The sequence below is a fragment of the Neolamprologus multifasciatus genome, chromosome 11 (genome assembly GCF_963576455.1).
Source record: "Neolamprologus multifasciatus chromosome 11, fNeoMul1.2, whole genome shotgun sequence".
In the NCBI taxonomy this organism is placed as follows: domain Eukaryota; kingdom Metazoa; phylum Chordata; class Actinopteri; order Cichliformes; family Cichlidae; genus Neolamprologus; species Neolamprologus multifasciatus.
In genome coordinates, this window is record NC_140449.1 from 29463776 (window position 1) to 29479489 (window position 15714).

Below are 15714 nucleotides of genomic sequence, written 5' to 3' on the forward strand. Positions count from 1 at the left end.
CTGATCTTTACACTTCCTCCAGGCACCTGAGCTATTTTTACATCCCACCCAGCCCAACGCAAATGTGAAACGGATCCTAGCCCACTGAGCTTGAGTTACCTTGTTCCAAATATAAGAACCAACTTTAAGAGGGTTGCACCCTAATGCACCCACAGAAATTTATGAGCAGAAACAGCTGCTAACCTCTCAGGATTTTCACAGCATTGCTTGCATCCCTGCCTTCCACCTCTCGTTTCATTAATCCATTTCTTGAAAGACTTCTCACCTAATGTAAAGTTTGACGAGACCACATATGCTTTTTAGATTTCTCAAAGGTCACATTTTAAAACTGCAAGCTTCACTGACATTTGGCTTTGTGTAAAACTTTCAAGTCAGTGTTGCCTTACCACATCTATTCTGAGAGTTTCTCTTCCACTTCTTAGTTTCCAGTAAAACACGGATGTATTTTTGGACTGTAACACTGTCACAAATGTATTCACCACATTGTATTTATGCTTCTACTGTTTCGTAAACAGGAATACTGAAATATGAGATTTGAATTTGTCTTAAAACGCTCTAACATACTTCCAAATCCCTACAAAGACGTTTTAAGACCGTGGTGACGCTCTTAACTCCAAACTAATGAAGTGAGTGAGCTTCTGAAACATATTAGCCATGTCATCAGAAACTAACCCATGTTAAGTCCCTTTGCCCCCTTCCACTGACCCTGATGTTATCCAATTTATACCAACTGTGCTGAGAGGAGCTATAAACGAACGCACAGATTAGCACCAATACAGCCAATCTGCTGCTGATTTATAGGAAAGCTGGCTGAGAATTGATCGTATCGGACAGAGCTCACTGAACTCAAATGGAAAGGACACAATGAACAAGAAAAGGGTAATGAAAATAGTCACAATAATTATAAAGGTCAGGAGAAGTTCAGCTGAAAATTGTTGCCCGAGCTTTTAAACCCGCTTCTTTCATTCTAGAGGAGCCATGAAAAAGATGTAAGGCTAATGTCACTGAGGATGACACAGTCTATCCAGTCTTTCCAGATGTTTCATGTTCAGGCAGGATGTTTTTGCAAAAGAACATTCTGGTGATCATGAATGAGAATGATTTTCTTATAAAACTAATTTCATTTAATGAACACAAACCCCCAACTACATCACAATAACAAGTTGTAAAAAACAGAGCTATCGCACATGTTGGGGCAATGTTTTGTGAGTGATCCACCACAAAAGAAGAAAGTTGCTCAACAGTCCAAGATAACTTTTTCAGTCTTAATCTTTATGTCTTTAAAGCTAAGGCAGATGTATAATGTATAAATTCTATACAGATTTTAAAAATGGTCTGAATTTCTGCCAGATAATCAGGCAAATGCCAATTTGAGTATTTTTCAACTTCTTAATAACATGAAGAGTTTGGTCAGTCGTATCGAATATGAATATTTCCAAAATCACCTTTCCCAGAATTCTGATGTTACCTTAATCTGCTTGTGCAAGTAGAGAAACAAACATGCAGCAGACAAAAGAGCCAAATCTTAACACATCTTTGGGACAAACTTGCTCTTCCCGCATGAAGAAGCACAACCTGTCGGGTGGGGGGGGGTGGGGGGTCACAAGCAGAGGTCACATTACACAAATCTTTTCAACAGATTGTGACAAAAAATATTCACACACAACATTTTAAGGAAAAGTGCCGGTAACATGAGTGGTTTGTCTCTTTCACAGGTGTAAACAATTTTAGACTCTTCCATTCAGGACTCTATATGGGTGTAGAGGGATTTCCTCCATGATAGGTAAGCTGTTAGAGATTATAAAGTACTCAAATTCAGAGACCATTGGTTAATTCTTATCACTTTCCTGCAACTCAATGCTTTTCAGGGTGGACTACAATAAGCCAACAAAGGTTCAGCCTTAAGCATAAAATATAACTGGATATGAAAAGTTGTCACTTGAATAAAGACTGACTCTGTAGCAACTTCTATTGATTACATCCAGGATGGAAGAAATAGTTAGACGCTGAACACTCAGTAGCTTAAAAAAAAAAAAAAAAAAAAAAACATAAAAAGGCTGATGAACAGAATAAATCTGTTAAATTTTTTTTTCACATTGAGCTGTCCGTTTTATGCAGAACTGTGCCTCGTGAACGTACCACTGTGGTACAGGTTTTATCTGTGCGTCCACACCATCTGGTGCTCTCATTTATTTGCAGGCGCTGGGGCAAGGGTAAGCGGCTCTTCCTCATCTGAATCAAACTCGACATTCTCGTCTTTAACCCACTTGCCGCTGTGGTCTTGCAGCCACCCGTCACTATAATAAAAGAACAACAACAACAAAAATAGATGAAATGCACTGAAAATCGAATAGTGACCTACATGCAGACGTGATAAAAGTAGTGAAAATGTACAACATTAGAAAGTGAAAGTCCCACAACATTTAGGCACCTTTTCAGTTTGAGATAGTGCTCCAGCTCCCTCTTCCTCTGAGCAGTAATGGGTTCAGCCTCCTGTCTCTCTGCAGCCTGACATTCGGCAGTATCTTTTGATGGATGTGGCTCGTTATTGGCTACAAAAGGAGTTGAAGCAAAATCATGACCGAGGTTTGCTAAAAATAAAGGCTGACAATAAAACATTTTCTCTAGCAGACCTTACCTGTTAAACAGACAGTAGAGTTGCTTTGTGACGTGTTCATTGAAATGCTAGACTCCCAGCACGCAGATGTCATGTTGTCACTGGGGTTTGAGCTGGCGCTTGCTGTCACTTTTTCAGATTTTGTACTTAAAAAGAATGACAAATAATTTAAATTGTGTTTTTCATTGTATGGCTTTAAATACAGACAACAACTCTCATACCAAGTAATCACTCACCTTGTTTTTCTATGACAGCTGTTATATGGTACAGTTTTCAGCAAAGCATGATGGGTGAGCTTCCGTGTTTGTGCTAGTAATGGGGCTGAACTGGAGGGCTCCTGAAATCACAACAAGAGTAGCTCATATTTTCCACCATTACACAACGACACTGAATTGTTTAGTAAGGTGTAATTTGTTAGGGTCATATGGTAATCACACGGGCACCACATAAGTGATTTAACAGGAGACAACGTGGAATAACAATGTCATGCAGTAATGAAAGATTACATCTGTTGAGCTCGTGATGTTTTTCCTGTGATGATTCATTGACCGTCTGCTGGCAGAATGACCCAGCTGGTTCTCATCTGTTGTTGCTTTGTTAAACACACAGCTTTTTTCTGTTGGCTATGAGAGACTTGTAACCTTGACAGAGAATGCATGATTAACAGTTACCAACCTGCCTTTTTTCTTCTGCCTGGACATAGTTTTCATGTTGCCGTTTTGTTATTTCAGTCTTCAGCCGTGCTTTCTTGCCATAAAATGCTTTTAGCCCTGAGTAGAACACACAACAAACAATTGGGTTTACTAAAAAGTCAATGTAAAATGAACCAAACCTGAAAAAAAAAGTCATACTCGTTTCCCTTTGAACAGCAAGTTTGGTATATATGATGAAGACATGCAAAACTTTACCTTCAAACTGTAGAAATTAAACTGGTATCGAAATGTTGGTAAAAACAACACTTTTTATATGCTGTAACTTATCTAACATACATGTTATACGGTGATACCCTTATTCAAAACACACTTTCCGGCATTTTTTCAAGTGAATCATCAGAAAATAAAGAAAACCCCCAGGGTACAAATGCTTGTCTTTGACTGTTTGTGTAAGAGACAACAGACAGAGTTTTGCTTTTCCGAATGAGAAAAGTTGAATATTTAAAAAAAAAAAAAAATGAGGTGAAGAAAAATTAGATAGTTGTACAAGACTCTGATACTTAAAGAGTACAATTTGTTTGACAGCCATTTAAAGTGATGGAAAAACTAACATAAATTCAAAAGCATGGAATTTTTACTTATCCCTATGTACTTGTAAATATGCAGTTTTAGCGTAAAAAAGTGCTACAATGTATCATCATTTGGGTTTTTAATTCTTCCAAATAATGAGGGGATATTAAATCCAGATAATTTGAAAAGCAAAACTACTCTTTGTGACGCAGCATTAGAAAAGACACACAAAAACAGCTTACCAATGACACAATCCAAAAACTACTGAACTTTCCAATATCTCAACTCTTTGTTATCTTGACTTGATTATCTACAAATGCAATGCATAATTTCCCCCTGGCTGCTGCTTTTGAGTTTTATTGAGTGTATTCATTTACTCTCTTGGGTTCTCAACTGCTGCTGCATCAAATTACAATACAGGTCTTGTTTTGACTGTTGTTTTGCCTGATGACTTCATTGGCATTTTACTGAGGACACAACTACTGACCAGCACATCTCTTTCTTTGATCCTCAGATAGTTATGTAGCTTCTCCCTCTCACAAGTAGCTTTTCAGTCTTCAGTGTTGTATTTTATTTTCTTTTTGAGCAGATTCTATTAAATATGCATAGTTTATGCATTGGTATTCCTCTGATTTTGTGTAGCATATGTAGCAAGGATGGCATATTAACCTGCACTTCACAGCATCTCAGATGATAGCACGACCTCATAAAAGTGCCCCTCCTGCAGCATTGACTTTAGAAATGCAGAGCCATTTAAAATATGGGGCACTGTCTCAATAAATAGGGCGAAAGACAAGGGATAGAAATGCTGTGCAGATAGCTAACCCTTGATACAGTGCTTCTTAATAAGACTGGGGGCGAAACTTCAGGTCCCCTGGGTCCCCAAATTGCTTTAAATAACTTTACAGGTTCAAGGTGCTCACCGTCTAGATGCCTCTTTCCTTTTCTGTGGACTGCCAACATGTCGACTGTATCAAAAACAGGACGGTAAGAACACACAAGGCAGGTGTACCTATAAGATAACGGGATAAATTAAATTTAATGCCATTAGCTACACAAGTTTGTCTTTCCCAAACATATCAATGTTTTGAAGTTCACTTCACCTTCCGTTTTTCATAAGAGCAGCCTCATCTTCTGGGATAAAATTAGACAAAAGGTCTGCTACACGACGTTTCTGTAAAACGAAGTGAATAACGTTAGATAGTATGTAAGTATTACTACATTTTTTTCCCAAAGAATTAACTACAATATGTTGTTAGCTTAAAGATGCTAACACTAGCCGCATGTGTGCTCTTAGCTGAAGTCTCTGTTATTAAGCCAACATAAAATGCTGCAAATTGATCCGTACCTTAAGGAGATTCAGTTGGCTTTTATCATCACCTTCTCTTTTAAAAGACATAACTGTTATGATCGATAATCTAAAAACTAATCTGAATAGCAACGTAGCTTCTTGGCTATAATATATAAGCTAATAGCAATGCTGCATTCATGGACAAACGGAAGATAGGAAATATAGACCCTCCACCCCCTTATGTGCTCAGCTTTGAGGTGGATAATTGTTTCAGCTATCGGAACTAAAACGATATCTGCTTGTTTTTATAACATAAAGTCCCCATAGTCATTTGAAAGCTCGATTTGTGGCTATAGTTTATATTTGCTAAATTTGCGAAAAAAAACCTCTGTCAACTTAATATAAAACACACATTTTTCCCCTACAGTCTTTAATGCAACACGTTGTGGCGAATCAGTGAACACGGCAGCCATGGCAACATATGGTTGTAGACAGCTGACTGCAAGAGTTTTGAAAACAAGTTTTTCAGCGACTTTTAGGTGTGTATTTGACAAATAGGGTACGTTATATTTGTAATCCAAGAAACTTTCTATAGAGTTTTAAAGGCTGTCATTTGGGAGAAAATATTGAACGCTTGGAAAAATAACGCGCGACGACATTAATTAAGTTGGTAGCCTTAGCTAGCAGGCTAACTAAGCTGCTAGTTTGATAGTTATGGGCTAAAGCGGAAGCCATTATTGTGAAGATGTTATCAGCAGTGAAGTTCGCTGGTAAGCGCATTTTAGGCCCACATGGTTGTTTACCACACGAAAAAAGAACAATATAAGTGTTTTACGACAATGTCAGGGGAGCGAGCTCCACTACCAGCCGGAGGGGACGGCCTACTCCGAGGGAACCGCACAAGATCTTACGGCAGTTTGATCCGATCTCCGCTGTCCCCGGTGCACCAGAGACGCATTGAACATATAATTCAGCCGGGAGAGACACTGCAAGGCCTGGCGCTGAAGTATGGAGCGTCTGTGAGTATGACTGTGTTGATTTGACTCTGAGACTGAATTAGTTAAAGTATTCATTTTTTTGCGCCTTTAACAGTTCATATTAAGCTTATGTTGAAATTTACTTGTTGCGAAATGTCTTTTAACTGAATATTTGATTTGCCAATACTGAAATGTAAATGTGGGTTAATATTCACTTTTCTCATAGTCGTTGTTTTATTTTCATATTTATTGAGGTAGGTTATCTCAGTGGTTCAACTAAACGTATATATATAATAATAACATAATTAAATTGTTTATTCAGCTGTTAGGGCAATCTATGAAAAAGTGTTTGCCTTAAAATGGCATGTATTTATTTGGTTTCCTGTCTGCCTACTGATCTCGGTAAAAGTGAGACTTGATTTAGCCAAGTCTAATACTAATTAACAAAAGGTTCACATGGACATCTTCTCTTTCAGATGGAGCAAATCAAAAGAGCAAACAGGCTTTACACCAATGACTCAATATTCCTGAAGAAGTCTTTGACAATCCCTGTGATATCAGACCTGGATGACTGCAGTAATGGGTTGGATGTGGCGGAAGAGGATGGCAACAAAGGCAGTGCTAACTCTGCTTCACTTCACAATGGACACATAGGGAGTTCCTCTGAGAAAAAGCAAGAAGACAGAAAAGATCTCACTCCAGGGGATTTTTTGAAAAGGTTGGATGACTTGATAAGCCAGTCCAAGCAGGCTGCAGTCAAAGGATGCCAGGAAGCAGAGAAAAGGTATAACTGTGCCTGTCGCTGGTTGCTCTTTTCTTTGCACAGTTGTTGTCCAGTCAGGGTCATTTATAGCAATACAGAGACAGGTTAATATTGGAACATATTACTGCATGAGAAATGGTCAGTGGCAGTGTAATTTGCAAATATTGTACCTTCACTGATGTGTAAATAATGTTGAGGTCATGGTCAAATATAATGCATTTTGATGCTAAGCATAGCTATACATGGATAGTATCTGATAGTCAGATTAGCCTAGGTTGTCATGTCAAGTATAGTCATCCACCTTTCTGGCCTTCTTAATATTTGATCAACCACTCACAATGTGGCTGTTCAAAAGATTCCCAATGCTTAAATGGTAAATGGTAAATGGCCTGTATTTGTATAGCGCTTTACTTGGTCCTAAGGACCCCAAAGCGCTTTACACTATACACAGTCATCCACACATTCACATACTGGTGATGGCAAGCTACAGTGTAGCCACAGCCACCCTGGGGTGCACTGACAGAGGCGAGGCTGCCTGACACTGGCGCCACCGGGCCCTCTGACCACCACCAGTAGGCAACGAGTGAAGTGTCTTGCCCAAGGACACAACAACCGAGACTGTCGGAGCCGGGGCTCGAACCGGCAACCTTCCGATTACAGGACGAACGCCCAACTCTTGAGCCACGATCGCCCCAATAGCTGCTTAATAGCTGCTTTAAATGCAGTTTCTAATGGCCTGGTGATAGTACCAGTGCAACAGCAATATTTTTTTAAGAATACCAATCAATTTAGCCTAAGATCAGTACACTCTGAATGACTTGCTCTGTTATATATATTTATGTTATTTGCCAGGTTTGCTGCACTAGAAGCAACTTGCAACAACAGGACATCAGATTGCCGGCCGCTTACGAGGTCACAGAGTGTCATTTCATCTTCCAGGATGGCAGTACAGGGGACACTACCACTCACTGTCACCAAACTGACCAGGAAACTGAGAGACAAGGAAGATGAGATCTTTGAACTGTGACATGTCTGTCACTCAGAACATTAATGGAGCTTTCCCAGGGAGCCGTGGTGCGCTGTTTGATCTCCAGAATAACGAAGCGTTACGGATAAAGGAATGAAAAGGAATCCCCGGTGATCCCGCTGCTACTTAAAGTATAAAAGTGTTTTCACACTTCCATTTAAAAATTTATATTGCACAATTGTAGACTTGTTATTTATTTGGTGAGACATACTGTAGGTTGTGAAAAGCTTCATATGACTATTCACATCTGGGAAGTTGGAAACTTGAAATTTGAAGAATTAAAAATCAATCATATTTATAGTCAGATGATCATATGGTCAACACAAAAAGGGTTTGTGTGTAACTGCCTCATGTTTTCCGACTTGTAACGTTAGGGAATGGAATCTAAAACACAAGTTGTGTTTACTGTAATAATGATGATGACAATGAACTGGTTAGAATGATGGTTTTTCTATCAATGCTGAAAATGCAAGAAAAAATGTTGTAGGCTTTAGAATATTTGATAGCAATAATTGTATTGTTGAGGTTATATTTCTAATGTCTTTTCAATTTTGTATTGTTTGTTTTAAAATACATATTTTTATCCCATGTTAAATGACATTTGTTCACATTACTGCTAACAAATATTTATTTTAGTATAACATGTAGATTTAGCTGTTTTGGGAGATTTAATGTCCAATTGGAGTTGATTTTTATCTGTTTTAACTGCCATATAAGACCAACGAATAGCCGGTAGGCCAATGAATTTAAACATTTTTTAAGTCCTACTGTGATCCAAAAATCATGAATTATAGATTGGATGTTCAAGCAGTCATGAGTAAAGAGTCTGTCTTTTTGTTGAGCTAAACATGTTTTTAAAATACAGTCATGGTCGCAGTAATTGTGCACTCTGGGGTCATTATCTTTATTTTTGGTTTGATTGTTGTCTGGACACCTCAGTAAATACAGTTTGTTGCTGCAGAAGCATCATCTTAACCACCAGATGGCAGTGATGTACTATAGTGGTATTGTTCCCAGGCCTAACTTGCTTATGCATCGGTCCAGCTGATTCATATCAGTGATTATAATGCATAATATCAGTAGTTCTGAATAATACATTTCAAAGTCACAAATATTAGAGGATACTTTGTGTGCTAGTAAAATAATCAATGCAGAATATATCTGTTTAATTTCAAGTTTGTTTTCTCTGGACACTGTCTGAATAGAAGATTAGCATCACTTACATAATATATATTTATGGCCCCAAAATATCAAAAACTTGAATGACTCCACAAAGCTTTTTTTGTATCCCTCATGTTCTTTGAGAACTGTGGGAAAGCAGGTTGGTTCTCAAATGACTTGTTTTATGTCGCCAGTCCTCAGTAACAGAAAAACAAGCAGTTCAGAGTCCTAGTTGAGTCTGTCTGTTGATCTCCCAGTGTCTGTTTGAAATTTAGTTCTGATGTCATATTGTCCCATCCTCCACTAGTTTATTCAGTCCTTTACAGATCTTGGTGAGGTTGGGTCTGAAGGGCCCATCTGGGTTGTACAGTTGGGTCAGGAGCTGTGGGTCGGAGTAATGGTTGAAGACATGGTTGATGCGACCATGAGATTTAGTGGTGAGGTGGGTGTTGACCAGTTTCAGCAGCAGATCCCTGCAGCTGGTCAGGATGTCTGCCATCACTGTTTTTTCAAAGGTAAAGTCCACCTGCATCAGACAAGACGTGCATTCATGTTAGGTATTTCATACAAGTCAAATTGTATAATATCTTACCGTGAAGTAGCAGGATATGATGTATGAATACTCTACCAGGTTTAAAGACTTAGAGATTGCATATATTTGTTATTTTGCATCATTAATCTTCTTGCATATTCAATTTTAATCCCAATACAGAAGTTTCAATATCAACTTATTGTTCTCTCACATTACCGAAGCAGAGAAACAAGCACTTGATTATGTGGAACTGAAATAAAACAAGCGACCCTTTAAAGCAACGTCTGAGCCACGCGTTGATGCATAAGAAAATCCTATTCAACAGTGAATTAACCTGGACGTTTTGATGCCATGTGATTAATATATTTATTTATCTGTTTTAATTGGAAATATTAACACAACTGCAAATTGCATTTATTGTGGAAAAACTAAGGTCAGAAACCTCTTGAAGTTGCCTGATTTTCCAGCCTTGAAGTTCATGCTGTGCACAAAACATTTTCCCCATTTGAGAGTAATTGGCATTTTTTTGCAATTGGAGCTAGAAAACATGTGCATTAGCAAAATTTTCTTTCAGGTGATCTATGCCTACTCATACATCATGCATTAAAAATTTAAAGTTGGGAAGCGTACCTCATAGAAACTGATAGCTGTCATTGCTCCCTGGTGGAGCTTCTTCTTAAAGTCTTGGGCCACTGCCAGCTCTTCTGTGCTGAAGCGGTTGTTCCTGAAAAGGACGCCAATCTTGACTGCAATCTTGATGAGGTCTTTGATGACTTTCTGAGCCTCTGATTTATTTCCCAAGTAGTCTCTGGAGACCCGGTACAGTTCATCTAGGATCTCACTGGTGGTGTCATCAATGAACATTTGTACAGAGCTTTTTGTGGCCATGCTGCTGAGGATTTTCTTCTGTGCCTTCATGGCCATGTCCTTGGCATTGAACGCATCCATTGTTGCCTGAATTATAAAGAAAATGAATTTAATTTTTCATTTTAATGTCTGTCCCGATAAAGTTATTATACAACTATTCAACTGTTTTAATATCCACATAAACTTTTTACAGCTCAGTTTGAGCGCATTTAAATTTGTGTATAGACAAAAGATTTTCATAATTATACCTGCAGAAAGAAAGCAGTGAAAAGAAATAAAATATTCATACTTTATGCTCATAAATAGCCCAACAGGATATCATTACACAGTGTGTAGTTCTCTCAGCTATAGAGGCAGAATGTTCAACATTTACAGTTTCAGCTTCCTGTGATTAAACTGATTGGTAACCATTTTCAGTTTGAAAGTTTGAATTTGTCTCTTCAGGCAGATTTCCTGTCACTACCCATACCCATCACAGTAAATCGACAGCAAATTCTGTTGGTAGGCAAGTAAAGACTAGATTGCACAACAAGGTCCCGTTTAAACCTGAAAGGAGAAGACAAACAAGTACACTCTTAAAAGAAAACAGTTTTTCTTTCTGCCCTTGATTTTTCTGCCACAAAATCTTCAAAAAACAGCAGTTCCAGTTGAGTAGTTGGAGAATGATTGCTGACTACAAGGTTTAACTGTTGGAAAGGGAGGAGAAACATGTTTTACAGCAAAGTGGCGAGTCTTCCCTCATTACTTTTTAACTTTCAGATTATCATCCACTGATCCTTCTTACACATCATAAAACTCCATCTTAGTGTCAATATTAGTAACAGTTCAAGCCTTTTATTTGTCATCTTAAAATCAGAAACATACATCGACACAAACACTGAACATATAGTGTGTTAAATTCTGAAGCAATGCCTTCATGTTATGTTAGTTACAGTGTTTGTTTTGATATCTGACATGTACTTACATTGCCAAAAGGGAAAACTACCATGGAGAAGCCTCCACAGAGGCACTTAATTTTTCCCCTGGGATTCTAACCACACCTAACATCCATCACAGAACCGCCCCCCTCGGGAAGTCATCAGCATGCATACAGCACACTATGACAGAACTACAAAATCCACAGTTTTATCTTTGATTGTCAACACAGTTTGGATTAATTCTTTTTTAATTCCATCTAATTTCCCTCTAATCTCTAACATGGAAGCAAGCACATATGAAGTGGATCACTCGCAGAGGAAAACTACATTTGAATGTGATTTCTCCGATGTTCTTGTTAGAGTGTTACAAAGAGTGGGCAAGCAAAATAAGATTTAATTCCCACATCACCAAAAGAACAAAGATTGAAAGTATCACAGCAATAAGACTCTTACAATAGATGAAGCAAACAAGTGTGTTTGTAGAATATTAATGCTAAATAGATAAGCTCTAGCCTTATATCTCCAGTTCCAGAAACACGGCAGCTTAAGTATGAGCCTAAATGCTTAGCTTCTGCTTCATATTAATCCATGTTTTATGAGTAACACAGAATCAACAGATATGCAGTATCTTTAGCAAACATCAGTGCCACCGAGGCAGCTGTGCATTCTCTCCTACTTCCTGTGTCACTTAGTATTGTCACATGTGCAGAATCTCAAAGTCTAAACAGGTCTCCAGTTAATAAGACTGTTTCTGAACCTCTTTCTGAGTCCTTTTCTGCACTAAACCTGACTTGTGGCCTGTATGGACAAGTATATGACGGGTGCAGGGAAGCTGCATAGCTCAAGCATGTCCGCGCCTGCTTTTTTCACATCGCATCAGTGCTAGAACAAGAACAGGAAGTGAGCACACTGAATCCACACGCTACCTCAATTTTTCTAACTGGGTCTACCTTTGAGTGGAACATCGAAACAGGATGTAAACACTATTTATTAAGAGCATATTTTCTGTAAGCTGTCAGCTATCAACAACTGTAACTCCTGTGATGCATTTCTTTCCTCCCTGTTTATTGTTATTAGCAACATCATTTAAAAATATGATGTTCAAGTCGCCCAGTGCCAGCGATGCACAGTCAGCAGTGTGAGCAAATGACTCCACCATTCACTCATGAATGAAAAAGTGATCGAGTCACATTAACGATCATATCATGCAAATAAGTAGCACTCGCTGTGATTCTCCCCATCACTGTTATGCATCCCACTCCCAGCTCCAAAATTCATTATAAGCAAACAGACTTTTATAGCATATCTCTAATAGGGTTCATTTTACATGCACAACCATTAATTTCAAACAAGTGTCACATTTCTAATAGCTCCCTTTGTTACAAAAGCTTTGGGGTCCCTGTGGGGAATTCAAAAACATTCATAAGATTAATTTCCCATAACAGTGATAATGAAAGTAGAGCAGTGTGACAGCTATTTCAGTTTCATACTTCAGTCTCATTTATTTGCTAAAAAGACTACTGGGATCGGAAGGATGTGCACTGTGCGCAGTCATCAGCCAGTATTCCACACAGTGAAACTCCCACAGCACGAGACAGGTCGCTGCTTGGCCTTTTGTGCATCAGCATTGTTTATTTTATGCAGCGCTGTCAGGGGGTTGAGGCTGTTTGGGTAACACTGGAACATTTCGATGCTACAGCAGCATATCGCCATAAAACCAGTGTTTTGTAATGGACATCATTCAGTCGATCATGTCGAGGATGCGCTCAATGTCGAGCTGCAATTTTCTGGTACAAATGGATAGAAGAGGGCCTTTGAGCATTTATCAGTTTGTTGTTGACATCCACAGGGAGTGACTCCATTATATGTTCAAGTGTTTGTTTCCCTCCCAACTGCCTGAAACTGCATGCTGTGTGAGATCTAATGCTGGAAGGAAAAGCACAAAAATGCAGAAGTAGAACTATCAGAGCAGAGATGGCCTTAATCCGTTTCAGTGCTGCTGTAACATCCAGGCAGTGCAGAATCTTTAAATGGTAGGTTAATGGACAGTCAAAGAGAGTTGTCCTTATTGGTGGAGTCATCCAGGCAGGCAGGAGAGGTAAATATTTAGCATTCCTCAGATGACTCAAGCATTAAGCCCGAGTGTTTTTGTGTTTGTTCGTGTTTCTACGTGTTCTTAGTTGCAAGGATGACAGAGTGTATGGCCAAGCGAAAGTCATTTTCCTGCAGTTTTTGTCTGCATCTTTTTAGCAATAAAAGATAGCGCTTTGTTTGATGTTTCGTGTGTACTTATGTGGTTGCATCTTTGTTTATTCTACTGTTTTTGTGTTAGAAAATAGATCTGCTCGCACGCCCACTTTGACTGAGCCAATCTAAATATTCTTTGTAATGTTCCTAGAGTGCAGCTGAGCATTATCTATGAAATCCTCACTGTTTCTCATACCAGCCCTGAGATTTCTATACGGGATTGCAGCTTCTGGGACCTAAAGGAATGTATGTTCCCTTTAGTTGCCTTTTTTCATACTGAACACTGAGAATATTCTGGGAACAGCTCAGAGATACGAGTCTGTCATGCCATTTTTAGAAAGGTCATCATTGATTGGCAGTAGTTGCATTAGTACCTGATGATATTCTGGACAACCTGAGACAATAACGGCATAAAAAAATAGGAGAAGTTTCTGTGTCCTTACTCAGCAGGTTTTTGTAATAGATCAGTATCTTGCTGAATGAAATGTCACTTCCGTTGTATGTTTTGAACTGTGGGTAATTGTTGTAGTTTGTGATCCTGTTTTTCAATTATATAAATATATAAGTATATAAAGTGTTTTATACAGGTTTCTAAGAATTAATTTTGCTTTATATTATTGTTTAAACATTAACCGACTAATACTTTTGTTTCAGTAAAGATGACTGCTGTATAGGTTTAGGTTAAACGAGGAAGCGTTTTGAAATCCTCTTAAAGCAGATATTGCAGTTTCTCTTTCAACATTGCACAACTTAGCAGAGTTGTTCAAGCCTGCCACACATCTGTACTGCCACAAAAGGGAAGCGAAACAGAGCCGTTGGCGCACTGGCGAGGAGTCATTAGCAAAGGCCCTCAGCGTTGTATTTGTCCCTTGAATGTGCGCGGCCATGAGAGCTGTGTTGCAAGCTTTCACTGTCTTTGGCTTGGACTTAACGTGCTTCAAATCAAAGTAGGCCAAAGAAGAACAAAAGTTCACTGCCTTGAGATTTGAGTTGAGCAACTCTCAGCCTGTGCAAACAAAAAAAAATGAGAGCTCTACATCTGTGCCTGTCACTGTACTTGTCCCAGCATGACTGTGAGCATACATGCATATCTTCCAACTCGTGTTCAAGATGGGGAAGTGAAGTCACACAGTTTCCAGTCATCCCTCTTCTTAGCTAACCTCTGTTGGAAACCATTAATTAATACTCTTAATTTTTACGAGATTAAAGAAATGGAGAGACCACAGATATCTAGTCCCAGAGGTTGTTTTTTTTACTGGCATATGAACACAGCAGAAGTCTCTTACCTGTGTGTGCGTGCTGAGTCCCCCTCCCTCCTTGTCTGTGTCAGATGTCTGCCTCTGCTCTGTGTATCAAGTTGACAGCACAGGCTGGTCAATTTAACGGGATCCCTTCATCTTAACTACGAACAGAACCAAAACCTAAAAAGAGCCCTCCTGCAGCGCTTCTGTCAGTGCTTGCCACCCTTTTCTTAAGATAATGTTGAGTTGTACTTCCTTGAGGAACTAAATTGCTGTGACACACCCCTTAGTGTGTGTGTATGTCTCTCTCTCCCTCGCTCTCTCTTCCTCTCTCTCTCTCTTGCTTTTTCTCTCTCTATACGCTTTCATGTGTTTCCCTCTGAAATTCAAATTCAAACTCTTCCAAACCACTGTATTTCTCTCTTAGCCTCGCTCTTCACAATTTGGCGCTCTGAATCTGCTTGTCTCTTTCCCTGCTCTTCTCTGTATTGCTGACGCTGTGCCTCTGCTTGTTCTGACTAGTGAAAAACCCAGAAAGAATTTACGAATAATCCAGTGATGCAGCCCATTGAAAGGGGAGAGGCTTAACTCTTTTTTTTTTACTGCTGTTCACCTTCGCTGGAATGTGGCTCCTGTCAGTTCTGCCGCGCGCCATGTCCCTCCCCGCGTGTCTCTTTTTGAAGGTAGAATCAAAACAATGAGTAGCCAGAAGTGTGTCTGACGTACACAAACAGTCAGAGATCACTAACTGTTCTACAGCTTTTTTTTAATGTTTAAAGATTGTGTAGAAACACAGCACCGACGTGATAATTAACAAAGTTAAAGCTTTATATTAGTTCCTTTTTTGAGTT

At 39.0% G+C, this 15714-nt stretch overlaps 3 protein-coding genes across 3 annotated transcripts; 1 reads left to right on the top strand and 2 right to left on the bottom strand.

The window, feature by feature from the left end:
• Positions 1–1131: 1131 nt before the first annotated feature.
• scnm1 (sodium channel modifier 1) lies at positions 1132–5342 on the bottom strand. Its single transcript, XM_085176876.1, has 9 exons — positions 5189–5342; positions 4944–5014; positions 4764–4852; positions 3293–3387; positions 2854–2954; positions 2639–2763; positions 2432–2552; positions 2140–2297; positions 1132–1575 (listed from the first exon to the last, which is right to left on the bottom strand). Exons 1-8 carry the CDS (start codon positions 5237–5239, stop codon positions 2186–2188), a joined length of 765 nt encoding a protein of 254 aa, XP_085033002.1. The 5' UTR covers positions 5240–5342; the 3' UTR covers positions 1132–1575; positions 2140–2185.
• A 103-nt stretch (positions 5343–5445) lies between these two features.
• Positions 5446–8076, top strand: lysmd1 (LysM, putative peptidoglycan-binding, domain containing 1). The gene is made up of 3 exons (XM_085176877.1): positions 5446–6150; positions 6585–6892; positions 7724–8076. The coding sequence occupies exons 1-3, from the start codon at positions 5923–5925 to the stop codon at positions 7896–7898; spliced, it is 711 nt and encodes a 236-aa protein (XP_085033003.1). The 5' UTR covers positions 5446–5922; the 3' UTR covers positions 7899–8076.
• Positions 8077–8775: 699 nt separating this feature from the next.
• tnfaip8l2b (tumor necrosis factor, alpha-induced protein 8-like 2b) lies at positions 8776–15387 on the bottom strand. Its single transcript, XM_085176879.1, has 3 exons — positions 14909–15387; positions 10222–10545; positions 8776–9585 (listed from the first exon to the last, which is right to left on the bottom strand). The coding sequence occupies exons 2-3, from the start codon at positions 10537–10539 to the stop codon at positions 9343–9345; spliced, it is 561 nt and encodes a 186-aa protein (XP_085033005.1). The 5' UTR covers positions 10540–10545; positions 14909–15387; the 3' UTR covers positions 8776–9342.
• Positions 15388–15714: the final 327 nt, after the last annotated feature.

Coding starts and splice junctions, on each gene's coding strand:
- scnm1 (XM_085176876.1), bottom strand. CDS start 5,239: ATGTCTTTTAAAAGAGAAGGTGATGATAAAAGCCAACTGAATCTCCTT. Junction 4,853..4,943: donor GCTCTTATGAAAAACGGAAG/GTGAAGTGAACT, acceptor GTTATCTTATAG/GTACACCTGCCTTGTGTGTT. Junction 3,388..4,763: donor AGGAAAGAGGCATCTAGACG/GTGAGCACCTTG, acceptor TGTTCTACTCAG/GGCTAAAAGCATTTTATGGC.
- lysmd1 (XM_085176877.1), top strand. CDS start 5,923: ATGGTTGTTTACCACACGAAAAAAGAACAATATAAGTGTTTTACGACA. Junction 6,151..6,584: donor CGCTGAAGTATGGAGCGTCT/GTGAGTATGACT, acceptor CTTCTCTTTCAG/ATGGAGCAAATCAAAAGAGC. Junction 6,893..7,723: donor TGCCAGGAAGCAGAGAAAAG/GTATAACTGTGC, acceptor GTTATTTGCCAG/GTTTGCTGCACTAGAAGCAA.
- tnfaip8l2b (XM_085176879.1), bottom strand. CDS start 10,539: ATGGATGCGTTCAATGCCAAGGACATGGCCATGAAGGCACAGAAGAAA. Junction 9,586..10,221: donor CAGCTATCAGTTTCTATGAG/GTACGCTTCCCA, acceptor TGTCTGATGCAG/GTGGACTTTACCTTTGAAAA.